The following is a 27,082-nucleotide window of genomic DNA, read 5'->3' on the forward strand; positions in this document are numbered from 1 at the left end:
GCAGCAGCTTAATAAAGCTGAAGGAAGCATTTCTTAATTTCAGTCTTTTTTTTTTTTAACCTTAAATATGCTTTCTGATTCTGAAGTTATTACGTAAGCTGGCAGCAACTTCTTGGTGTTTCTCCCTGAGAGAGTCATCATTGTTACCTTCAGCCTCTCATGCCCTTTCTTGCTGCATTTAAAAGCATTTTGAAAACAGAGCAGTCTGGCCAGTGCTCAAATACCAGATGGAGATTGATATTATGAAATGAGGAATTATGGAAATTCTTCAGTTTGAGCCCAAGGTCTAGAATTCAATCATCTGTCAGTGGAGATCCTGGAATCCCCCAGAAGACAAATTCCAGCCTGCAAAGAGCACAGGGCCTTGGGGCTGTCATTGCACACTGGAGAGAGGAGTTTGTTTTGCTGTAGATAGTCTTCCGTGACCTGTAATGGTGGGCTGGTAAAGCGGTGTGTGTAGATGTCTTACACAAAAACTTAATATAGGTCCCTTGATGGGATCTCTCAGAACTGCATTAAGTGAAAAGAGTGCTCGTGCCCTCTCCTTTCTCTGCAAGATAGCTGGGAAGTTCAGCTAAGGATATCTGCCTCAGACCCCCAGATACCCTTGCAGAGGAATGGCCTTCATCCAAAGAAGGATGGAATTAAAAAGACTAGATAGAGAAGTCCTTGAGGATGAAAGGCAAAGAGAGAAGCTTTTATGCGTGCTCACTGCTAGGAACAAATTCTGCTGAATGGCATCCTTACACTTAGATTGGATTAAATCTCTGACTAATTCATACCAAGTCTTTTCATGTCCCTACCAGTGCAGCTGTATTTGAGCAGACTGGTAATGTTTGCCTCTGGAAATGATGAGTGCCATCTTATTTCAGAAACTGTGCTTGCCAATGCCTCAGGGAGAGGAGAGCAAATCATAAAACCGCCTCCACCTCTTCCCTCTGTAACTGATTTCCTAATAGATTTTCATTTGCTTTAGGCACTGAGCTTGGCACTGTGTTTGCTGAGAGAGGCATCTCTTGTGTGTTTGGGGGCTTGAGGGGAATCGCTATCTGGCCAATTGAAACTGGTTCAGGATTTACTGAGAGTCAAATGTCCAGCCAAGTGGGGAACATACTGCGTGGTTACTATTTTTAAGCTATGTAACAGTATGTACAAATGGTACTAGCATGTCACGAGTAGAAAGCTCAACACTCTGAGTTGTGTTTTTGCTATACTCGGAACACCACCTATAATAGGGATTACCTTTGGAAGTTTTGGTATGTTTTGTAGCGTGAGAAAACGTAACTTCTTGGTTCTGCCTGTTTGTGATAGCACAGCCGAAATGTCAACTAAGTTTTTGCTTACAAATTGTTCCTGTCTCCTGGTAAAAGCTTTCCTGTTGCCTGAGAGGAAAATGAATGATGGGTTAGACCCAGCATTGTGTAACAGAGCATTTGATTTGATCAGTTGTTACTTGACAGTCTCACAGTGAGGTTTATTAGCTGCTAGGGGTTGGAGTTTGTGTTGATTTTATTGATAATAATAATACTTACTGTTGTTGTGATTAGAAATGGTGGTGTGTACCAGAAAGCAAAGGGTTGACCGTTTTTACCTTTAGAAATATTTGCATGGCTAGGCTTATCAAGAGTAAGTATCTTAAACTCAGTCTAAGGTGCTGTCAAATCAAGAACTCCAGGATGTAAGTACAGTAAGGGAATGCTTTGAGGAAAGGGTACAATGTACAGGAATTCTGCCAGGGAGACATGATAGAGGAGTATTGTGGAACTTGTGGATGTGAGCTCAGTGGAAGGATCTCATTTACAAAATAAAAGCTATCGGATTAGTGTGTGTGTTTCCCTTTTCTTCCTGTGGTCTAATGAGTTGGGATTTATCACTGTGCCTGTTTAAGATGTTCAGTATCTTCTTAACATGCAAGGACTGAAGAGGCTTGTGGTGGCCCATAGAGCATCAAGGAGCAACCTGCTGCACCTTCCCTGGATCACGTTCCTTGACACTGCCTTTTCTGATTTAGATATGTAGAGGGACTAGCAGCATGCGTTTTCACACAAAACTTTTAAGAAGAAAGGAAAAGTGAGTGTCCTGAGTTGGACTACATAAGTAGGGTACCCAGATAACATGCAGGACGATTTTCTTTGGCAGCAGTGGAACTTGAGGGAGTTGGCTTGGCTGATGGAGCTTGGGTTTGCTGGCAGTGCGTGGGCTGGGGGCAGTGGCAGATAGAGATGAATGATAGCTGGGATAGAGTGCTGGATAGACCAACACTAAGTGACAAGTGAAGGCATGCTACAAATAGTGAGTAAAGTCTGGTCCTGTTCTGCGGCTGAGCCCTTGAGGTGTTGCTCTTGGATCATTCCAGTCAGTAGAAAGGAGGCAACAGTTCTCAAGGTCTGGGGTTTGTGGTCCAATTCCTTACGTGTTTTCTGAGCTCTCTGTGTATATTTTACCTAGCAATTATAAAGGCTAAGGTTGCACCCACAGGTTACAGCATGGTCCCAACCCTTCCTGGGCTTTTCATAGAATAAGCTTTGGGGTTTGTTTTGTTTGTAAAGCTCAACAGCCTCGAAATGAAGTGGTTTGTGGGTTGGAGATTTTTGTATGGCTTTTTTATTCAAATGTCTTTACATAGGTTTCTTGGCTCCCAAAATAGTCTTGCAATGTCTGCGTTAGAAAAGCAATTCAAAAATTTTCAGTAAATCTGCTTTCTATATTCAGTATTCCTCTGCAGAAATACAAGGTAGGTCTATTAAATATCCAATTGAACTGCTCTGTACAATATACTTTATTTGTGATGCTTGAGATAATTGAGTATGTGTATAGGATGGAATTAGAAAATAGGATTAAAAGATTTCTAACTCCTTTCTCCCCCTTTGAGAAACTTCTTGCCTTTTTTCCAAATTCATAATAGTTGAAAGTTGGAAACAGCACACATAAAACTTGTTTTTCCACGTACGTTTTTAATGTCTGTAACTGAAATATTTGTTCTTTGGATTGTGAGTGTCGGATATTTACCATACGCCTGGGGAGGGAGCCTTGGAGTTAAAAGTCCAGGCAGCCACTTGCTTTGACTAGAATAAATGCTGACAGATATGATGAATTTTAGAGTTCGCTTCTGAATGTTAAGATGTCTCCCTTGATGACTCAAATGAAGGTGACTTTCTTAAGTTCAGCTGAGACTGGACCACTTGCTTCTCTGTGATGAGTAACCTTTACCTGCCTGTGTATGCAGTTAGATGATGAAAGAAGATCTGAAGCACACAGCTGGAGACAAGCACCTGTAATAGAAGGCACAAGCTTCTGTAGTGCAAGCACGTACTACATTAGACGTTAGACTTCTTTGCTTTCTAGATTTCACGTGAAACATTTGATGTGCTCTTTAAAGGACAGTAATGTTTTTCCTCTTGTTACTTGCAGATCGTATGTATCTGTCTGTTTGTCCATGCTGGTTCTTTCTTGCATCATGTTCTGTGATTGTTGCAGCCTGTTTTGGTAGAAGATTCAGACAGATCTAACCTTCATTTGTATAATTAAAAAAAAAAAAAAGCGTTCATATGAATTTTATTAGATTGTTAATTTCTTAGAACCATCACAGAATCATAGAATGGGCTGGGCTGAAAAGGTCCTCAAAGATCATCTAGTTTCAACCCCCATTCTGGGGGCAGGGTTGCCAACCACTAGGCTGCCCAGAGCCACATCCAGCCTTGCCTTGAATGCCTCCAGGGATGGGGCATCCACAACCTCTCTGTGCAGCCTGTTCCAGTGCATCACCACCCTCTGAGTAAAAAAAACCTCTTTTATAAGATCTCTTTATGTTTTCTAAAAATTGGGCTCTGTTTGTACTGCCATGCCATGGGTCAGCTTGGGGTGATCAGAGTGCTGGCAGAACCTGAAAACCTCAGAGAAGTTCTATCACTAGGCTGTAGAGGTCACTACAGTGCGTTTGTAGCCTCTAGTCTTCATTCTGCTCAAACTTTCTAATTGGATCAGAACAGTGCTTTTTTTTTTTTTCTCTCTAATAAAGTACAGCTTTTCTGAAAACCTCTTTTTTCTTGTGTTGGCTTAGAAAGATAAATCTATTCCCTGTATGATGTCAACAGCTTTTATGTCTGGCTGTGCTAAGCCAACTGATCTGTTTTTTTCTCAATTTGGAATCATAAAGTATTGTGGAAATGTCATTCCAGTCATTCCATACACTCCTTATTTTATATTGGAGCTGTCCTCAGGTAGCATTTGAAGAACTACAGGAGTGAAGTCCAGCTTGCAGAACTAGATAGCACTAACTTTAGGACGATCTTCCGTGTTGGAAGGTAACATGAGGATCAGCTTCAAGGCAATTCAAATGAGGGAATGACATTAAACCTCCTTACCTAGCAAGAGGTGGAGTAAGAAGCCTCCAGGTGTTTCAGCTCAGTACTGAAGTCCTCCTCACCTAGTGCAAAGTGATTGTACACTTGACTTACAAGTTACATATGTATGGCTCATCAGAAAATACCAATGGTCTGACTTCCTACAGGTGTGAGGTATGGTCTTATGGGCATGTCTGTAGGCTGAGGGCTCTCTGTATTGAGAATGTGGCAAGCTGTGAGATGGGGTGAGTCCTTTGGTAGGAGTAGCATTCTCCAGTATATACAGTGGTAAAATCTGTGAGGAGTTGGAAGCAGAAGCTGGTGCTGTGTTGTAGCAGTTTCACCAAGAAGTAATTTTGGTGAAGAAATATGTCCTGGAAGTGAGTGCTGCCTTCCTCCCAGAGCAGGAGGCTTGTCACTGAGGACTGTGTTGCCGTATGATCTGTGAAATAGTGATGAAGATGAGAAGTTGCATGTCTTTAGAGCTCAATCATGCTAATGTCTGTATCTGGAAGAATTTAGTAGATTTTGTAGGATATGCACAAACTTCGCCGTACAGATAATAAATGCAGCCTTTGCTCTCCTATGTCTTAGGGTTTTGGGAGGCTTTTAAAGGGAAAGTTGCCCATATAACATGCCCTCCTAGGCAGATTCCAAAAAGTTTGTCCTCGCAGTTTTGATTCTATTAAGAAGTACTTAAGTCTGCTTTTGGAAGTAAATTTTATTTTGCTGTGAATTATGAGTAGCTATGTGGTTCCTTACAGAATGGTGACAGTTCCAAGATAAGTCTTGAATGTCCTCAGCTTCTCAAGCATATAGTTAATGAGTTGGTTATAGGTGAGAAGGAATCACTGCATTAGTTACTGTTGGCCCATGTGAAGATTGGTTCTATGAGGGGTCTCCCTGGTATGTGGCTGTGTCATGGGTATATTTAGGGACTCCAGGCTAGACATTCTTGAAGCCAGTCTTACAATAAGACAGCTATCCAGATGGCCTACTAGTCCTTTACCATCTAATAAAGGGCAGTTACCTCTTCCTCTTTCATGGTATCATGTCTTTTTCTTTCTTCTTTTATTGTCTATGGAGTCTTTGCTTTATGATTCAACGAAACTGTCTAAAATGGTCAAATACATAACACTTTCAATGCTTAAGTTAAGCAGCTTTTCCCCAAATACCAGAAAGAAAATCCCAGGTAGAGCATTTTGGGGCATTATTTTTTTTATCAAAGGAAGAAAAGAAGACATCTGATGTATTTTCTGGCCTCTTTTTTTTTGATGTTGATGTTCACTCACTATAGGGACCCTGATTTGATCAAAGAGAGGTGTATGACAAAGCAGCAGAGTAGTACATTTGTTGAATTTATGTAGATAAAAGGTGTTATTTTGTAGTTCTAATCTTTCAGTAAATGTTTTATGGCACTTAAGAAAGGATTAGGAATGAACAATCGACATATTTTTATTCAGTACATCGATATGAATTTGGGAACCAAATATCTGTAGTTAGCTCTGTGCTTGTTTTCATGTTCTTTGATATAATTTACATTTCCTGTCAAATTATTACTGAATTGATCTTTCTCTGTGTGACAGCTGGTGACTTATTTGTATATATGCTTTGATCTTCTGAGGAACAGGTTCTTGTGCTTGCAACAAGTTCACATCTGATCTCTCTTTCTCTCACTTTTGCTGTAGCTTGGTGGAGTTAGAAAATGAATGAAGATACAAATGATTCATCCCCATATGGTGGGCAGAGGTTTTCGTAAACCGGGTTTTCATAAGTGCAAACATTTATTGTCCAGTGTATTTTCTTGAATGTTTAATGTTATGAATGAGAGTAGATCTAAATGCCATCTTCAAACTTGATCGTGTACTGTACTGACATTTCATTTTTCCATCTGGTATAAAAGAGAAGCTGCACACAATGGCAGCCCCACCCTTTTGTCCTCCTGCTTTTCCATTTCTTGTCTGTACAATACGGAGCTAAAATAATTGCCAGTGCTTTTTATCTTTTCTTGTCAAAATCGTCCTCTTTTTGCCATCTGTTCCCCAGCCCTTACAGCCAACCTAAGCCTGCACTTCTTGATATCTGGGATCACTTACAATGCAATCAGCATGCTGTAGCAAAGGCCATTACTTCAGTTTTAGCCAAAAGTATAAATAAATCATGTCCTGGAAACGAAAGCAGAGTTCCTTTATTTGCTGGAATAAAGACTTTTGTTAGTGAGGTGGAGGCTTATGGGATTCAGTCATTTGTCCATCTGCTTTTCAGTTCATCCTTAATAACTTCTGAACCGTTTCATCCAGATTTTAGTCTTGAAGTCTTGAAGGTAATTCATTTCCTACAAGAAAACTGGTGGCTGGATGGAGGAGAGAGACAAAAATAGGTGTCCCCACTGTCTGCAGCATAGCTTAACAGTAATCTGTTCTTAGGCTTTTGCTAGCCAAGTTGCAAGTGTGTGCTGGCTGCAGTACTACGCTAATCTCAGAGTTTCCAGAACACGTTACTGAGTCTAGGCAGAAGGTGAGGGGCCATGTTGGGGAGACACGGGCATGGGATGTTGCTGGGCAGTTGGAAACACTATGGAAAGGATGAAATCAATGGACATTGGAGCTGTTGGAGCTACCAGTCGTTTAGATTTCATACAATACTGCAGTTTATTGATCTCTGGCCCCTCAGAGGTTTGGTCTGTCAAGGCTGCATCTGCAGTGTCTGCCTAGCTGTGAAATAACTGGAATATAAGAAAGTATTGAGTTGTTGCTCAGAGGAACTCACACTCAGAAGTGGCAAATGTTTTATTTGCTCAAAATGCTGTTTTGAGCCAGAAAGAATGGTGGGTGAGTTTAGATGGAATTAAGTCAGTAGTTCCTGCTGGAAAAAATGTAGAATGCTGGAAAATACATTCCCATACCAAAATATTTTACTTTTCCAGGCTCAAATCATTGGTTGAGTGAGCACTTTTAACTGAATACGGATTGAAAATGTGGGAGGATGGTTCCTGTAAAGGAGGCATGTATTCGGGATATAGGATTTGCAGCACTGCAGAAATTTGAATTTGTATAACCCAAATGGTGGCGTGTATCACTCGCAAAATCCTTTCCTATTTGTTCCATTTGATGTAAGTTGGGGTGAGTTTTGCAGGCGCTGAACTTTCTTTATCACACACGTGTTTGGTAAAATATTCATATTAATGCGCCTGTGATGACTGCAGGAAGGGGAAGGAAGCACCACCTGGAATTATTCATCCTTTGTTTCTGTTTCTCATTGTGTTCTTTTATCCTGCGCAGGAGCAGAGATCCTGAGCGTACTTTCAGCCATGAGTCAGTGACAACCCCTTGGTATTATTGTAAATAGCAACACAAATGCTGCTCTTGCATGCATTTTTTCACAGACTTTGTCTTTCTTTCCCAGTGCTTCAGCCAAAGGATTTGCAGAGCTTCTGAGTCAGCAGTCAGCTGCCTCGAGACAAAACATGCAGCATGCTTCAGACTTGCAGCAGGGCCAGCAAGGCACACAGATACCCTGGAAACCTGGCAAATAATTCCTGCCTGCCCTTGTTTTGCCTCCTGTAATTTCCGTGCTCTCTGACATGTTGCTCACAGGTTCTGAGTGCTTTGGCTGTATACATCAAGAATGCAGAGTTTTGAGGAGTGACTAATTACAGTGGCTGAAGCCTCTGTATTTGACCTGTGAGCATAACTAACTTAACAGCCAGTGTGAGATGGGATGTGGAACAGAACAGCAGAATTAATGTGCCGCTCTGGTTGTGCTTCACAAAGTGACCTGTTTTTGCAGGTCTGCCTCCTGACTTGGCCAGCCTTGAACACAAAGCACCGAGTTCCTGTGGTAACAGAAGGCCAGGTTTTAATTTGCAGCTCTCTGTGCAGCACAGAAGTGTCACTTTGCCCCTTTGGTGAAATTACAACAGGATTCAATACAACACAACAGAAGAATTGAGACTCAGGCTGTCCTTGCATCTGAGCGTATTGGTAGTGGTCTGTGGACCAGCCGGCTTAAATTGCCACGCCAGTGCATTTGGGCTGTATAATTTCTATCGTTTTTTCTTAGGAAGCCCTATGTCAGTCATCTGAATTGCTGTAAAGTGAGTGAGTGGGTGGTAGAGTGGGATGGGGATAACGAGCAAAATAGTATTCAACTTGAGATGTTGTGCAGGTAAATGAGGCATATGGCTTCGGGTATTTTATTTCATTTCTGTTACCAGATGCACTGAAATTGCTCCTTCAATGTAAAAGGAGACTTGTTGGGGCTCTTTATAGCCTTCTTGGGAGCAGGAGATGCAAGCTTAAAGCACAGAGTGTGGTGGTCCCTCTCAGATGGACATCTGGAGCACACTTAATAGTGAAGTTAAGATTAAAAGTAAAGAAAGAAGTTAGTTCTGTACTGTGTACTGAGCTGCTGTGGATGATATCAGTGTCCATCAGCTGTTTATAAAAACAGCTTCGTTTGTGCTGAGTCCTCTAAGGCAGCTGTCCTAATAAAGTCAGAAATACACTGTGTGGTATAACCTGTTGTTTTTCAGTGGCTTTGGCAGGAACTTTTATTTTTATTTTAGGGACATTTTAGGGACAGTTTAGGGACGTATGTAAAGGCTACTGGGTCTCCTTTGCTTTTTGAAAATGTAAGCAATAAATACCATGCTTGGCTGGGAAGCAGGAGTGCCCACATAAACTGCTGCAGAGCTGTCCTGGTGGAGGGGAAGAGAGACATGAGCTGTAATGTTTGCCTTGGCTTCCTGTCTGCTGGAAGCAGGAAAAGAGCTGGTGAGAATCGAAAAGGTTTTATCCAAGTCCACATACTTCCTTTTTTACCTTAATGCCCTTTGCAAAAAAACAAAGGAAAATGTACCTCAAAATTGTTTTCCTTTCCACAGTTCCAGCTATATGTTCCCATGCTGCCATCCTATCTGAAGATAAACAGAAATATTCTTCCTTAGAGTTAATTGTTTATTTCTTATTTATGTGTTGATGGGTGTTTATGGGTGCATATATATAAAAGGAAGAAAGATTTATTATGTATTGAGGGGAATGGCTTTCCTTTAAAGAAAATTGTTGTTTGTGATCTAAACAACTCTGTACTTCTGTGGGATCCTAGAAAAGAAACTAACAGTAGACCTCCCATTAGCGTATTTCATACGCCGAGGATCCCAGCTACCGCCTAAAATGGATATCTGCATATCAAACAACTTTGGAAACCACAGAACAGAGGAAACAGCCTGAGAACCCCACATGGATAGTACTGCAGCCCTGTTTCTCTCTTGGGCTACTATCGAGACAGGAAATGTCCCCATAGGCATTAGGTGAAGCAAATATTTATCCTGCTTGATGCAGCACAGGCTGCCATTCTTTCTCACTCTTGACATCTTACACATTTGATTGCTCTTAGGTTTAACCTCTTTCTAGGACTGCAGTACTATCGTTGCTTTTGTTGTGGCATTGCACAAAGGCAGGCCTTCATACTCACAGATTGTATGGCTCAGATAAAGTATTTTGTGCTGTGATAGGGAGGAGGTGTTCCAGTGTCTGAAGAGAGGCTTGGTGAGCTTTGGAAGGCTGTGCTGCAGTTATCTTAACAGGACTCCCTAGGGTATTTGTTGGTTGACTTATTTGGGACTGTTGCTTTCTTTATTTGTTACTGAGAATCTGGACCTCAGCTCAGACACAGAGATAATTTTGGAAAATAAAAAAAAGATAAGAGCAAGCTCAGTTACATTTTCTTCTTTTTATTTTTTTAGGTTAATGATGGTTGTAAGCCAGAGGTGAAAGTGGCTCAGCAGAGCAACACTGGGAAATCTGGCAGACTGGAAGAGAACAGCTGCCCTGCAGGGCAGCTGCCAAGTGTGAAGCATGGAGGAGAGTAAGAATGAGAAGGTGAACCAAGCTCACGTTCTCTTCGACAGATTTGTCCAGGCTTCAACATGCAAGGGGACTCTCAAGGCTTTCCAGGAGCTCTGTGACTACCTAGAACTAAAGCCCAAGGACTACCGCTCTTTCTATCACAAACTCAAGTCCAAGCTAAACTATTGGAAAGCCAAAGCCTTGTGGGCCAAATTGGATAAAAGGGGCAGCCATAAGGATTATAAGAAGGGGAAAGCATGCGCCAACACGAAGGTAAGGAAAGTGATCCCTCGTAAGAGACCGATTTGTGGGAGTCAGAACAACTGCTACACAGTTTGTCTCTGGAATACACAAGAAGACCAAATCAATGTTCTTGATCTTGATCAATGTTCTATCAAAACAATATCAGGATAAGCCTGGGGAGGATTCAGAAATGTTCTCATCCCTGTGATTAACAATACAGTCATAATTTGTTTTCATGTGACTTTGAAGAAAAATTCTGTTTGCAAGTACCAGATCTGATTGTTCACCTGAACAGGGGAAGGGGAAGCTAAATGGAAATCCAAAATATTTGCAGTTTGTTCAGGAAAATCAGTCTGCAGATTTCTGTTCTCTGTTGTGTCATCAATACCATAGGCGAGATTGAGATTTGATTTGATTTGATTTGATGAAACACAAGATAATAGCTAGGATTTGAAATTTGTTGTTTGGCTCTGGATCCCCAATATGTACATTTGGAAATTTCTCATTGTCCTCAAGGAAAGTGTGCCAAATTGGTAAATACTCAGTTCAGCATTATTTAGAAAACAATTGCTTGTACTTAAGGAAAAAAAAAAGTCATTTAGAAAGATTGATATGTATGGTATTTACTGTAAGGTATTCCTGCTATCACTCACCTTCTCCAATTTATTTTACTTGGGTTATGTGCTACATATGCCCTTGTTGGACTCTTACAGTATGAGCTTTATTTTTTTATTTTGTTACTGAAATACATTTATATAATTAATCAAGATATATTCATGGAATAAGTTATTTTCTCAAGTAATCATACACTTTTCCTTTAAAAAAATAAAAACAGTGTGGACTATGATAAAATTAGAACAGGATTCTGTCCTTCATTTATGACAATAGGTGCTTCTCTTTCTCTTGTACATTAACTTTTCTGGAGAAAGAAGTAATGTGAAGAATTAAATACTAATTCCTGTAGAAGAGAACTAAAGGGGAGATATATCTTGTTTGGGACATAACTGGTCATTTCAGGTATGTGGGCTTAGGTTTAATTTCCAGCTAGATATTTTAAAGTTAACAATCAGTTCCTTGATTGTTTCACTTCCCAGTATAGATGTTGACATTTATTAATTGCTACAGTCACACAGTAATTACTAGTAGATCAAGGTGCAGTTATCCTGTGTCTTGTGAAAATAATGCTTTCCCAAAATGTTCATAATTGTTACATTGGGTTGTAGCTAGCAGGTTCATGCAGATCAGCTACGAAAACAGTAAGGCAGATAGGCAGTGTTGGTCAGTTCAGTCCACACTGAACTGGGTCATACCAAGGGAATGGATGGGCATATTGCATACCAGCTCTCTTATGTGCTTGGCAAGGAGGGAGAGTGGAAGAAAAGAGTAAGAAGAGGAAAGTCTTATTTTCTAGTGTTACTGTGAAGCTGCTAGTGAGATGCACTGTAAAAAATGCAACTAAAAGGAGTGGATAAATTAAACAAAGTCCACACCTACATATCCCAGCCCAGAAACATGCAGGACTGTGGATTTGAGATTCAAGTCATATTGAGCAGTGAAATCATGTAGCTGAGAGGTAAGGAAAATTATTCAAAAATTATACATCTTGAAGAATACATGCTTGCTATGATAAATGATTTTTCTATGCCATTAAATACAAACTTCTTGCTTTTTTATGTAAATAAATGATATTCAAATGTACTTTTTCATATATTTCATATATCTCTTTTAATTACTTGCTTGTGCCATTAAATGTTTATATGTAATTTGTAGGAGGTAATCTCAGCTATTCAAAATGGAGGCCTTTTGAGAACTGATTTCAGATCTCTGATTTGATGTTTCCTATCTCACTTAGTTTTATAATCCTAATTTTTAGTGCAATTTGCAGACACTAATTAAAAAAAAAACAAACAGAAATTCAGGTGGGTGAGTGGAAACAATAGAATTTAGAAAGAAAGATCAGAATTTTACCCACGTTATTAAAACTGTTGTCAGTTATTATTTAGTAAGCTCAGCTTCTGCGTACGTGATCATATGAAGATTCATTCTCTGGAGCTTAATTCCTGCTTGTCTATTTAAAGTCATACAGGAGTGAAGTGCCCTGGCCAGAACCAGTGCTTGGTACATCACATGGCCAGAGTCCAGGTTAACTGGAATTCAGATGGTCAGGGGTATAGTTCATGAAAGGAAGACTTGGATGTGATGATTTGTCCAAATGTAAATAGTTACCAAAAATTTACATTAGTCCCTTTATTTATTTAGCTTGAGTACCTCAAAAGAGAAAAGAGAGGTAATTCTCCATTTGAGAACTGGAGAATTCAGGATTTGTTTGTATTTAATGTTACATTACCATGGTGTTGTTACTGGGAACTGAACATAACTTATCTGAAAGATCTTGGGCAAGAATTGATTGTGAAGAGTGAGATTGCTTCAGTGTATGGAGCTGCAGTGGTTGCTTGGAGTCATTGTGGAGCAGAGGAAGAAGGGACGACAGTTACTTGGCTGTCATTAATGTTTCATGCTTACCGCTGCCCATGCAAATGTCAGAACTTAGGTTTCTTCAAGAGATCTGAAACTGGGAGAGTCAGTAGAGGTGGGAAAGGGAACAGAGACCTTTCTGCTGATGAATTGTGCTTAGAGCTTACTACATTTTATAACAACTCCATTTAATATTTTAGTAGAGGTACAAAATGGTGGCAACCTTTGCCATGAATTGCTTCGCTGTGTATCATGTATTTTATATCCAGAACATCTAAAGTCCTAGTTAAATTACCTATTTAAATATGATACATAGAGCTAATTCTCTTATAGCATTAAAAAATGAAGGACTAAGTGGTGTTTGAGAATTACACTTAACCACAAAGAAAACAATATTGAATTGGAAGTATATGGTAGATTCTAATTGATTATCTCTCTTACAAATTACCAGTTGGACACCTGTTCAGTATGTAAGTTTGTTATGGAATTGCACTGCTAATACCTCAGTGGTTGGGCTAGCATTTTTTTATTTACGCCTTCAGGCTCTCAGAGCTACTAATAAACTGCTGTTATCCTTCCCTTCCCTTTTCTTTAGACTTGAATCTCTGCCCACAGATTTATATGAGTTGTTATCTTATACAGTAGCCTTGTCTACAATTTGCATGTCGGTTTTTAACTCTTTACTCCTGCAACTTGTACTCTTTCATTTATCATTCAGGCTTTATATTTGCATTTTTACGTCATTTGAAGACTATATATGCCAATGAACAGCAAGTTTAAACTGCTGGGGAACTGTACAAACTGGCTTATGGGGACTATCAAAGTACAAAGAGCTTTGTTTGGGGATAGACCGTATAATTAGAAGGATAGGTGCTGATGAAGTTTTAGCATGCTTATGAATTTCTTAGAGAGCTTTGTTTTCCACTGTAAGGGTACTTAGGGATCTGGAAAATATTCACATGGCAGAAACAGTCACCATGTTGGCGGGTCTTTATCTAGTGTGTCTGATTCATAATCAATAGAAAAACAGTATAAAATTGGTATGACAAAATGGACTATGCATCATATTAATGCAAATACACATGCAATGGCAACTTTCTCTGTGAACTTCAGTTTTCTGTGGATTTTTTATCTTGAAATAAAATATCTTGCTGTGTTCCTTTGTTTCTTAATAAGTACTTCCAGCACTGGATATGCACGTATTTCTCAAGTCATTTATTAGCCTCTAAAAAGTGTTTGCGAATAGAGTGGAAAAAGATGGGAGAAGATGAAAGACCTTTGATGTGACGAAGGGTACAATGAAGAAGATGTATTTTGATAAAAATGGTTTAATTATGCAAAGTTCACCTTTACATTGTATTTACTTACCTTGGAAGTTCCTTTGCTGCAATACTAAAAGCATCAGCATGAGTATAAGTCAAGAGTGCTGTCTGTGCTATTCTGAATGATCATAACCTGGTTCAGGAAGCTGCTTTGGCAGGGGGGTTGTACTTGCTGATCTCTAGAGGTCCCTTCCAACCCCTACGATTCTGTGATTCTATGATCATGTTTGTGAAAACATATCTGTCTGAACCATTGCTGTGCTGCTCGGAGTTGAGGAATTTTTAGTTTTCTGAGAAAGGCTAACTTGGGCTTTGGGAGACGAGAAGAAAAGGCTACTTCACCTTTTCTTAAAAACAGAAAACACGTGGTTGGAATCAGAGAGAGAGAGTGTCAGAAATACTGCAGCTCTGTAGGTACTTAGGTAGCTTGGAGAGCATGCTATGCTCTTAATCCCTTAAAAGAAGGGTTGAAAATACCTTTTTCTTCTTTGAACAGAAAAGTTACTCTAAGATTGTTTGTTTTGCAGTGTCTGATAATTGGGGCTGGACCCTGTGGCCTTCGTACAGCCATCGACCTGTCATTCCTGGGAGCCAAGGTGGTGGTCATAGAAAAGAGGGATGCCTTTTCCCGCAATAACGTTCTGCATTTGTGGCCATTCACCATACACGACCTGAGGGGTCTTGGCGCCAAGAAGTTTTATGGCAAATTCTGTGCAGGATCCATAGACCATATCAGTAAGTACAGCTGCTGCTTGACATGTAAAACCTGAATGAATGGAATGCTTTTGAATGTCCTTCTGGATATTGATCTGGAAAACAGAGAAACAATTTTAGTACTGTTTAATTTTGGAAGAGTGGTGGGGATATTTTCAGAAACACTGCCAGAATTTGAACAGATTTTGATTGAGTTTTATATCTTAACATTGAGAATAATTATGATAATTCTCATATTCTGAGTAATCAGTCTCTTTTGAGAGCTTTCTGTTTTGATAGGGCAGAAATTGCTATTTTTCAAAAAAATTTTTCCTTTTTCTTTTTCTTCCAAAAACTTACCAAACAGATTAGTGCTCATTGGTCTGTTTTCACCTTACAGCATAAATGAAAATACAAATTGCCACAATCCTAGTAGATAAGATTTAACTTCTTGTTCAATGCAAAAGCTGTTCCTTTTTAAGGGAAAGTGAATAGTAAAAATGGAAAGATCTTTATAAAGTCAGTCTTGCAGCCTTTTCTTTTCTGATTTCTTATTATTTTTGTTCTTCCAATACATTATATTGTCTTCTTTTGTGTCTCAGCACAGATGAAATTTATTTTTTTAAGTGTAGCATTTCTTCATTCCAGTATCTGAAATGATGACAGTGAGGTTTCTTCCTTAGAATTGGTATTTTCACTTCAAATTTATGCACAGTCGCTTTCATACCTGTTACCTACACTAACTTAAGTGGAAAGTGGTGATGAGAAACTTAATATTCTCTCACTAACCCAATCGTGTGGGCATTAGGGTGCATCTCAGTATTACAGCCAAGTTGATCAAATGGCTGTTTACTATCTGTGGTAAAGAAGCAGTACTGCTTGTGCTCTCTTCCCTGCCTCTCCTGCAGTGCATGTTCTAGTTGTTTCCCTTGTTGCTGATTTCTAGGACTGAAACATTAAGTATTTACGTTCTTTGAGAAGTGCTGGAGTTTCTGCTATATGGAAGTTTCTTGGCATACTGTGTTATCACCCGCCAGTGCTGACTGGATGAAGTGCTGAGGACACAGTGGGAAGAGGAAAGCAGCAGCTAGCCTTTAAATTAGTTTATTAGTAATGTCAAATGGAGATGTGTGCACTTATGCTCTTCCCTTTTTCTGTTTTTTTTTTTTAATCATTGCTTTTTTCAGGTATCCGTCAACTCCAGCTTATCCTTTTGAAGGTTGCCTTGATCTTGGGAATTGAGATCCATGTCAATGTGGAATTTCAAGGGCTTGTTTACCCTCCAGAGGATCAGGAAAATGAAAGCAAGTAGTGTTGAATGGGTTATGGAGAAAGGGGAAGTTATGGTTGGGTACATAAACTCTTGCTCCTTAATGTTGCGTATGACTCCTTTCCTTATGTCCTATTAATTACAGTAATCTTCAGTGCACTTTTGCATGAGTTCTTATTAGGCTTTCTTCTTTCTAGTATAACCAAGTCACCTGAAGTAGTAAGCAAAAATAATCCAAGACACAGTAATTCCTGATTTCTCCTAACATATTTATGTTAATTTATTACACTTAGAAATACCTTATTGAAATAACTCCTTTCTTTGTGTTTACTGAGGGTATTTACACCAGTGAATTGTCTTTGTTACGCTCTTTGCATCTTAATGAAACTTGCTGTCTGATTGCTGTGGAAAGTGGTGGCTTACTTGTCTTTTGGCATCCTGTAAATTGAATATATAGTAGAGAACCTGTAAAGGTTTTAGTGATCCTTGAAGATAATCAGGGAGGGTTTACTGTGGCTGTCTTTGTCTACTATTGCACATTCTCTGATATACATGGAGTAGTTTTGCAAGTCACCAATAGCTCTGTCAATAATGTAAGTATCCTGCTATATATCTTTACCAACTTTAATAAAGGATTTATGGATAGCAAAAAGTGTTCTTTAACATTTGTTCTACTATGTGCACTGTTTATGTTGTCATTAAACTAGAGTTTATTGACAGGAATAGGTTGGCGTGCATTGGTCCATCCAAAAACCCATCCAGTATCAGAGTATGAATTTGAAGTAATCATTGGAGGGGACGGCAGAAGGAACACTTTAGAAGGTAATGATGTGTCCATAATTCATTTTAAAATACAGCTAATTCTTAAATTAGTTGGAGTAGATATAAACAAAAGTGGCCTTCAAAATCTCAATCACAGTCAAGACATTAGACTTGTTTTAAATGAAATAAAAAGTCCATGTAGAAATCTATGCTTAACAGACACTTAGGTTGTCTTTTTCCTCTTCCTGTCCACTAGCACAAAACTCAAGTATTTTGACCTGAATAATCTTTTCTGTGATTTTTCTTTAGCTGAGTAGTGTTGCAACTCTCAATTTTGGGAGTAGGAGTTGAAAGCATTGAATATTCTTATGTGTAGTAGAAAATTTTCTCTTAATAGCTTTAATGCATGTTGCAGTTTTAGGGAAAGAGATAAGAAAGAGTGGGGAGACTTTTCCCTAAACAAGAACGTTTATTTTTCCGATTAAGCAATTTTTGCTTTTTCAGCGGAGAACTTTGTAATACATCAGATCCAATCTCTCCTTTATTTTTGAGGGCACCGGTCTGTCGCGTGCTGAGCCTCCTCTGAAGCTATGCTCTGTTCTTCAGTGTCACTCCTTTATCTTTCCTGTAGGGTTTCGCCGAAAAGAGTTCCGTGGTAAACTAGCAATTGCTATCACAGCAAACTTCATCAATCGTAACACCACAGCTGAAGCCAAAGTAGAAGAGATCAGTGGTGTGGCTTTTATATTCAACCAGAAGTTCTTCCAGGATCTACGAGAAGCCACTGGTATGTCAGCAGTTGTCAAATTTCCAGTGAAAACTATTTGTCTTTATTATTACATCTTCTATAACTCGGGAATCGCAATATTTAGTCAGTAAACAAAAGTCATGTGGAAGGAAGCCAGTCATTTCTGTCCCCCTTTGAAATCTAACTTCCCTCATTTTTACAGCTGTTCTATACGTCCATACAAAGCAGATGCGTATCATTCAGACATGTCATTTTTGTTCAGAACTTATTTCCCTAAGGATTTTCAGGAAATCTGAGCCATTCATAGGAGAAGCCTGAATCCTGAGTTTTGCTTCCTGCATTCCACATCTGAATACAAAACTTACTGTCAAGATAAATACGTTTTTCAAAACAGGTGGCTATATACAGCTGAAATAGTCTTTTTCTGGTTTTGTTGAAGATACAGATAATAAACTCATTGAAAGCATGGAAGGAGGCTGCCTGACAATCTCTCTAAGATTTTATAACCGTCTGGTTTCAGTGTACTTTCTTTCAACAGAGCTCATTTGTTGCTTGTTCCTTCATTATCTTTTGTTCTGTCACAAGGTATTGACTTAGAGAACATAGTCTACTATAAAGATGATACACACTACTTTGTCATGACTGCCAAAAAACAGAGCTTGCTGGATAAAGGTGTAATACGACATGTGAGTTTTAACCTTTATATATTCACTATGTATTATTTGGGAAATTCTGCTGTTAATACACTGAAAGAATACTTTTATCTAAACTTGTCAGTGTGGGGGTTTTGTGGATTATAAGGAAGAATACACAGAAAGGAACTTTGTTGGTTTTTTTGGGGCTTTTCATTTATAAAAATGAAAAAAATGAGTAAAGAATGTCTTGGAAATTTACCTGTGTCTAATTCTGAGGGAAGCAAGTGTAAAAGTAATTTGTCTACAAGTGAATGCAAGAAGATGGAGATCTTGCTCCTTTTGTGTGAAGTGAAATGCTCAGATGTTTCTTAGCCCTTTCACACTCAGAAATGCCAGCAGTATTTACGGATTTTTCCTCCAAATTATAAACATTGCTAGGAATATAAGAATTTCAGGGCAGACCTTTACCAGTGGCTTTGTATAAAATTTAATGCCAAGATTTATATGTGACAGTCTCAAAATAACCTTGTGGATTTGGCTGTCTCACTTTTACTTGTTTCTCTTTGTTAGGATTATGCTGACACAGAATTATTACTCTCACGGGAGAACGTGGACCAGGAAGCTTTGCTAAACTATGCCAGGGAAGCAGCTGACTTCTCCACTAATCAGCAGCTGCCATCACTGGACTTTGCCATCAATCACTATGGGCAGCCAGATGTGGCAATGTTTGACTTCACGTGCATGTATGCATCAGAGAATGCAGCACTGGTGCGAGAGCAGAATGGCCACCAGTTACTTGTGGCACTGGTTGGGGACAGTCTCTTAGAGGTTTGTCTTTTAGACTTATCAAAGCATAAGTACAAAGCATTGCACCCATCACTGAAATATGCACTGCCTGTAAGATAGTTATGATAAGGAGTGCTGCTGTTTATTGTATTACAAAGTAGGAGATTTGAAGGAAGGGTAAGAGTCTTGGGACAACAACATTTAGTATGGAAACGAGCTTGCTTAAGAAAATACGTGCAGAAGTTTCACTGAAATTATATCTGTTCCATGTGCTTTTTACTGAGGCAGTTACACTCTGTATGGGAACCTATTCTAGGCCTGTTAATAATTAGCATTTTATAGTTGGTTAAAAATACAGTATGGAAGAGTAGCTTTTAAGGCACTCTATGAACTGTTGTTGGAAATAGAGGAGCATTTGGCTATTGGACCTCATGGTCAATTCATCATGCATCTGGTTTCCTCTAGCCCAGTGGGAGTAGAGTTTTCAGCTAATTACTGAGCTAAAATTTTCCAGCAGATTATCCCCTGACTATATTCTTGATATTAATTTAAAGTTTTCCCTAACTGATGCTTTTTCTTTCTCGTCTTCCTTTTGTGGACTATAATATCAGCCATTTTGGCCAATGGGAACTGGAATAGCGAGAGGATTTTTGGCTGCTATGGACTCTGCTTGGATGGTACGAAGTTGGTCACTTGGAGCAAGTCCTTTGGAAGTTCTTGCAGAGAGGTAGTAGAAAAAATGCTTATGTTTTGAGTTCTAATCTAATCTTCCAATATCTTGTCATTCATTCCAGTCCCTTCTAGTACAAATACATAGACAGAATACGAGACACAGATTACTGCTGTTTTTAGAGGTGCTTGTAGCTATAACTGAATAAAAGAAAAAATTTCCAAGGAGATGATAAACTGAAGTATATTAATAGAAGAATGAGAAATGTTGCAGCTGTTCTTGGTTCTAGTTTTACAAAACTGATTTGATGGAGAGTCTCTTCTTGGTGCTTACTGGTATGATATAGAGAAAGTGAGCCTTACTTCTGTCACCAGCATTGCAAAATGGTGAAGTTAATCATGTTGCAGTTCTTGCCAGACGTCATTAGACATTTGCAGAGAGCTGCAGGATCTCCACTCAACCTTCTTTTCTTCAGGCTGGCCACATCCAGTTAGTTTCCTTGGCCTCTCCCAACAGGCTGAGTACTCCAGTCCCCTTGGTAGCCTTCTACCTGAGTCATTTAAGAGTGTCATTGTTTTCCTGTACTGGGGAACCCTTCTAGTTGTGATTAGTGTATTGTTTTCTTTCTTCCTTTCGATTTCTGGAATTGTATTAAATTGCAGATTTAAATACATTTATAAGGATTCTTAGCAGTTCAGCTTTTTTCTCTCCAGAATTGGCTTAGCAGTATTAATAGTTGCATCTTTATATATATATATCTTTTTTTTTTTTTTTCAAGGGAAAGCATTTATAGACTACTGCCTCAGACCACCCCTGAGAATGTGAGTAAAAACTTCAGCCATTATAGCATTGATCCAGCCACCCGGTATCCCAACATCAACGTCAACTTCTTGCGACCACAGCAGGTAACCAGAGATAAGTGATGCTTCTGAGTGTAATCTGCATTGTCTTTTCTTAGGTGAAACTATGTTAATATTTTAGGGATAGTGACTGAATGTGTTACTATAACTTGGAAGCAGTGAAATGCAGATGTATCAGTCAGGAGTTGACCTCTTTACCAAATTCCTATTTTGTTTAGAGTTTTGAAGTCTTAAAAATGTGCTTTTAATTCAGTTGTATTTTTGATTTTGCATGCATTTTCTAGTACCATTTTATAACTGTGATTTGGTATGCACTGAACAGCATCAGTCAGCTAGAGTGTTCAATACTGATAAGTTGTTCCTTGTTCTGGACTTCTTGGGCTAGAGATTTTTGCTACATAAGAAAGAATACTTGTTCTTTTGCCTTGGGATAGCTGCTGCTTGTCCTCCTTTCTGTATCCATTGGGTACACAGTGTGTTGGTCACATTTAGTTTTTTGTATCGTTTTAGGTACGCCACTTGTATAATACAGGAGATTTGAAAGACATACACCTGGAAATAGAGAATTTTGTGAACTCCAGGACACCAAAGCTGACTCGGAATGGTAGGCCTGGTTACTGCTCCATTCCTCTTGATATTCTGATGCTGCATCAGCGCAGAGCACATAGAGCAACAGGGCTCTGGTGTATTCTTTAGCTAGCTTATTTGAAAAAGCAATTATTTTGTCAGCAATCTGATTTTTTTCTAACCATTCAAGTTTCAGTTAACATGCAAATATACTTTCATTTGCCTAATTTCCTTCCTCTATGATGCTGTTAAAATTTTAGAGCATATTTCCTTATACAAGCATTTTTCTTCATATCTTTTATCCTATAAGAATATTCTTAGTTAAAATGCAGAAGGCTGTTATGAATTCACTTAATCAAAATCCCAGAATTCCAATAAAAATAACAAAGTATGTCTATTACAGTCTTTCATGGTCATATTTTTCTTTACTTAATCTCATCTCCTAGCTTCATTAAATGAAACAGCACTTTACTTGCATTGTTCTGAAAGCTGGATGCCTTGTGATAAGCGTTTCGGTATCTGTCTACTTGTCCTGTACCCCGAGGGGTATGTTGATCTTTTCCATTTGCACACCTTGCCTTTGGATGTCCAAATAGTGTTTGGGGACTCCCCCAATAGTGCTTTGCTGCTGAGCTTCCTTTCACTGCTCAAAATCCACGTAGTCTTTGAATATGCAACCATGTCCCTTTAGGCTGTAATCTTGTCAGATCTTGCAGTAAGGCAAGGTCAAAACAGGTCAGCACTTCTAATGGAAAACTTTCATTAGAAAAGTAGCAAAAGCACATTTGAGTTCTTGCATTGGAAATACAGTATTTGGGCTTCAGAGAATATTGTACTACTCTATAACCTTTAGGTCATATTCAAAACAAGCCTTTGTGACTTCTTTGTAGTTCTTGAGGCTCTTTTAGGGTGAATTATATGTCAAGTATTGGCTTAGGTAAATACTTTTTAGCAAATGAAAAATCTTTATTGCATCTAGATTAGATGTGATAGTAACAGCAGTTTTGTCCCATGCTACCCATTGTAGAAGGAGCTTATCCTTTACAAGAAGGTTTTATTTGTTGATTTGTATTTTTTATGATGTAGTTAGAATTCAGAAAAGAGATTTTGTGTATTTCTACTTAACAGCATGATTTCTTACAGAGTCTGTAGCTCGCTCTAGTAAATTGCTCAGCTGGTGCCAGAGGCAGACAGATGGGTATGCTGGTGTAAATGTGACAGATCTCACGATGTCATGGAAAAGTGGCTTAGCTTTGTGTGCCATTATCCACAGATACCGTCCAGACTTAATGTAAGTAATTTGCTCTTTTGAAGATCTGGGAAGGGCAGAACAGTAGTTTTAGTTCAAACTAGTACTAGTGAGTCTGAGGCAATGCATTTGTGACTAATGAAGAAATGGATTGAAATGAATTCAATTAAGCTTGATGGAAGCTAATGTGCAGTGATTCACCAGCAGAGTGGAAAGTTGTAATAGCTTAATGAACATGAAGGTAAACATGTTGTCATTTTCCTTTATGGATGGTTTGACAGAATTAAAGTTCAAATTGGTACGGACTAGAAAGCAGTATTGTCAGAAAACTCTTCTCTGCAGAATTAGTCAAGAACAGTTGATGGCTTCAGTTAAATTTCTAGTGAACAAGTCTGTACACAGGCCTTTATAATCTTTCTTTTGACAGTAACTCTTTTTAAAGTTGAGGCTGCCCCTTACAGAGGTAGTGACTCACTGTCTGAATAGAGAGGTTGCTGCCTGTAAACTTTGTAGTGGGTAAAACAGCTACATGATTCTAGAATGGGAAAACACTGGCTGGCAGAGGTACCAGTAGGTTCTTAAAAGGAAAAAATTATAAGTTTATTGAAGGGGTAACACATAAAAAAAGAAGTTTGAGCCGAAGTTCATCACCTCTGCAATACAAAAAAATTTGTTGGCAAATAAATTTGAGAGATTTAAACAAAACCAAACACCTGAATCTTTTCAGAAGACTGGTTTTCACTTGATTCGTTGTGTGCCCTCTTCCTTCCTGTTGCAGAGACTTTGATTCTTTGGATGAACACAATGTGGAGAAGAATAACCAACTAGCTTTTGACATTGCTGAAAAAGAGTTCGGAATATCTCCCATTATGACTGGAAAGGAAATGGCTTCTGTTGGAGAACCAGATAAACTGTCAATGGTGATGTACCTCACGCAGTTCTATGAGATGTTCAAAGACACCATCCCTTCTAGTGGTAAGGAGTTTGGTGCAGGTCTGTGATTTTTAAAGACAGCTGCAGAATGAATTTGTGTTATTTTTATGTTTTTTCCACGCGATCTTATAACTAGTTACTCACTGACTTTATGGTACAAAAAGTTACCTTCTTATTGTTGTTGATGTTGTTCTTGCTGCTAACAGTATTAGTGGTATCAGGAGCAAAAAGAGGAGTTAATAATTAATTCAAACTAATGTCCTCAAAAGTTTAAAATCACTTCAGCGCTACTAGACAGCTCTGCTCTCTTGGTGTTATTAGGTGTTCATCAGTCTTCACTAATGCGAGGTGCCTTGTTAATAATTGTTTAGTAGGTAATGTCAAAACTCTGGCCAAAGTTTATAACTGTTATTTACCATCTATGAATGGTGAGATCAACTTCAGGCCAATGAGAGGCAGGAATGAAAGACAGATTAGAACTGAAGGATGTAATTGCCTAGCAGAAGCTAAGACTGCCCATCTCTTAAGTCATAATAATGCAGTAATATTTTCGTTGTTACTGATGATCTTTTATTAATGTCTTAAGATATTCAAGACTATTATTCTGATGGAAAAAAAATATGTGTTTAATAGCCTTTAAAAAAATCTAGTGTGTTATCAATTAGGTATTATTTCCAAAACTCTAAACTCCTTTTATTAATACTGATGACGATGATGATACTCTTCAGGTATTTAGATACTGAACAACACAGTATTCTCTGTTGTTATAAAACCTAGAGGGAGAATTGATTTTGGCAAAAGGAAGAAAGCATTATGTTTGTATTTAATAACAGCACTTCAGAAATAATTGCTTGGCATTCCTTCTCCTATCTGTTTCTACTTACAGATAGCGTGGACCTGAATGCAGAAGAAAAGGCCGCCCTAATTGCCAGTACCAAATCTCCTATCTCTTTTCTCAGTAAACTGGGACAAAGTATATCTCGGAAACGCACTCCAAAGGTAACCATGTCACAGGCCTGATAACACTTGGGTTTGCTAGGCTGCTGTCCAAGTAGGTGGTGCTACAAATGGATATGTCTGTCTGCTGTGTATCTACTGAAAACCAGATGTTCATCAGCTCTTGACAGTACGTGACCTTTATAACTGCAGAATCACATTGGTAATATGCATTCTCAGTTTGTGATATACTTCAGTCTTAAAATCCTAGATTTTGGAAGAATATAGGGAAATACTTCAGTCAGGTAGACTTTCCAGTATGAATGCTAGAAATCCTGAAGGAGAATAAAGGGAAAAACAAACAAACAAAATGAAACAGCATCAATAACAACAAACCCTTTCCTTAAACAGATGGAGAATGGCCTTATAGAATTAATTACTTGTTTTGCAAAGCTTAAGTTCACTGATGACAGTTATCCCAGTCCAGAAATATATGAGAGTCTTTATCTTTGTTTTCATTCCTCCTCCCTCTGTTTTCAGGACAAAAAAGAAAAGGAATTGGATGGTGCAGGAAAGAGGAGGAAAACCAGCCAATCTGAGGATGTAAGTATTACAGTGAGTAAGATGTAAAGGAGAAAAATACATATGGTACCTTCCTCGTTCTCTCTTCAATCCTTTTATTTTCCATATCTACACAGGTCCTATTTGAGAATTTATGTATAAAAATTCTTCTTCAAAGCTTATGCTTTGTTGTGTTTGTAGAGAAAATACTTTATCGATGCTTATGAGAGAAGAGTACACTAGAAATGAAATACCGCATTTCCTTCACATTCTATTTTTGATGCAATTTACTTTGATTTGATGAGTGCACCAAGAATAAAACTTCATTTAGTGAAATCATTCAGTAGTCGGAAGTTTTATTCATATTTGATCTGTAATCTCAGTGCAAAATGCATACATATCCAGTGTGCTTCACAGGGTAGTCCTTCAGTTGAGGTGTTTATAGCCAAATAGGTACGAGTGAGCTAAAATTTAATACTTGAAATTGTCAGTGAAGCTGTGAAGATATCCATTTGCTTTATGTCAGCAAATTTATGAGGTCTCTTTGGTAGGTAAGTATATCAAGTAAGGCTGGAAAAATTAGGAAAGTTTATCAGAGCTTTTGTTGGCATACCAAAGAAAACTGAAATGTGAGCTTTAAGAGTAGTAGGTTTGTTTTCTACAGCGTAGAAATGCAATACAGCAAAGAGGAAGAAAGAGAAAGGTGATTCAGAGGTATTTGTTAAATGCTGGTCTCACTGATTGACAGGAGGAAATTCCTCGAAGTTACAGAGAAGACAGACCTACATTGGTGAGTGCCCTGACAGAGAGGAGAATTGATGCTGCCATAGGGAATCAGAACAAAGTCAAGTCCATGGCAACCCAGCTACTGGCCAAGTTTGAGGAGAATGCACCAGTACAGTCCTCAACATTACGAAGACAGGTAGGAGATGGTCAATAAATCCTAGTATTTTGGAATTGTGACAGAAAATTGTGAGTAATAACATGCATTCATCAAGACGGGATGCTAGTGGTGCTCTTTTACTTCAAAAGCTATCCTAGAGTGAAGAGTGAAAGTTACTCAAAAGAGAAAAAAAATAAGTTTAGGAGTATGAGATGGTGAACTTCCTAATGAAAGTCCACTTTCCTGTTACTGCCAGTATTATGTTATATAACCTCTTTCAAAAACATCTTACCAGTGATTAGGCTTATACTCTAACTACTATGTCTGTTGGAAAAACTTTTCAGGATACTCCCATTTCTAACCTTAAAGAATTACAATTTAGTTTCTAATTTGAAGATTTTCATTATCAGGTTATATGTTTATTCTTGTAAACTATGATTAAATTTTCTATCCGCATAAGAATAGCAAGTAAATACTTGGGAGGTTCTTTACAATCAGAATGTTTATATCAATTCAAATGAGGCTAGTTGTTCAGCTCAGCATCTGAACTACTGCAACTGCATGGTAGTCATATCTGAAGTTATGTTGAGTCACTTCAAGATACTGCTAGCAGCGCTGTGTCAGCACCATAAGGCTCAATATGGTTTAAGTGCCTAAGTTCTTGCTCTAATACTTACTCTATCTTAACAGCTTGCATCAAACTCTGAGCTGCTGTGGCCAGATTGTGAATGGAACCTTATCTAACTACTTTAAGTTGAATTTAGGTATACATGTGCTACAGTGCACGTCAGTGTTAGTAGCATAGCATAATCTTGAAATGGTGACATTTACCATGCTGAATTGAAGAAACAATGAAAACAAAGAGGAGGTCCAAAAAATGTGCATTTTCCCTTTTTATTTATTATATTTTATTTTTATTTTTATTTTTGTGTTTTTAATGTCTTTTCCCTTTTCATGTATGACTTGCTAAATGAATTCTCCCCTACCCTCTTTTTTTTTTTCTTAAACGTTTGTCTGTCTGATTGTGCCTCCCATTTTGGCTTTCTTCAAATTTCTTTTGCTATTATATCATTCCTCCTTGCTCCCAATCCACTTGCCCTGCAACCTGCATGCAGCAGCCTGTCCTGCCTTATCAAGAACGTGTTCACAATCAACCATCCAGCAGACGAGAGCAGGGCCGTCTAGCTCCTATACCCCAGTGGAAACAGGTAAAGAAATTGATTATGAATATGATCTGTTGCCTGCACCCAACACCTGCTCTCACTGTCTTTTTTTTTTAAACCAATCCTTTTCCAGC

At 38.5% G+C, this 27,082-nt stretch overlaps 1 protein-coding gene across 3 annotated transcripts in view; it reads left to right on the forward strand.

Moving 5' to 3' along the window:
• The window catches only part of MICAL3 (microtubule associated monooxygenase, calponin and LIM domain containing 3), a 138,774-nt gene that overhangs the window by 27,601 nt on the left and 84,091 nt on the right, over window positions 1–27,082 (forward strand). For 2 of the 3 annotated variants that reach the window (XM_065742561.1, XM_065742559.1), the window contains exons 2-17: window positions 10,090–10,465; window positions 14,760–14,967; window positions 16,113–16,229; window positions 16,916–17,017; window positions 17,589–17,744; window positions 18,291–18,391; window positions 18,911–19,168; window positions 19,738–19,853; window positions 20,575–20,701; window positions 21,167–21,260; window positions 22,367–22,514; window positions 23,251–23,447; window positions 24,292–24,404; window positions 24,882–24,944; window positions 25,651–25,824; window positions 26,901–26,993. In XM_065742561.1, the coding sequence (XP_065598633.1) occupies window positions 10,202–10,465; window positions 14,760–14,967; window positions 16,113–16,229; window positions 16,916–17,017; window positions 17,589–17,744; window positions 18,291–18,391; window positions 18,911–19,168; window positions 19,738–19,853; window positions 20,575–20,701; window positions 21,167–21,260; window positions 22,367–22,514; window positions 23,251–23,447; window positions 24,292–24,404; window positions 24,882–24,944; window positions 25,651–25,824; window positions 26,901–26,993 (2,331 nt within the window). In that variant the 5' untranslated portion in view covers window positions 10,090–10,201. The remainder of the gene's footprint in view (window positions 1–10,089; window positions 10,466–14,759; window positions 14,968–16,112; window positions 16,230–16,915; window positions 17,018–17,588; window positions 17,745–18,290; window positions 18,392–18,910; window positions 19,169–19,737; window positions 19,854–20,574; window positions 20,702–21,166; window positions 21,261–22,366; window positions 22,515–23,250; window positions 23,448–24,291; window positions 24,405–24,881; window positions 24,945–25,650; window positions 25,825–26,900; window positions 26,994–27,082) is intronic. The other variant, XM_065742560.1, reaches the window with a different exon arrangement.

The sequence above is a fragment of the Cyrtonyx montezumae genome, unplaced genomic scaffold, assembly GCF_038088225.1.
Source record: "Cyrtonyx montezumae isolate F1298 unplaced genomic scaffold, pur_monq_1.0 scaffold_3, whole genome shotgun sequence".
Lineage (NCBI taxonomy): Eukaryota > Metazoa > Chordata > Aves > Galliformes > Odontophoridae > Cyrtonyx > Cyrtonyx montezumae.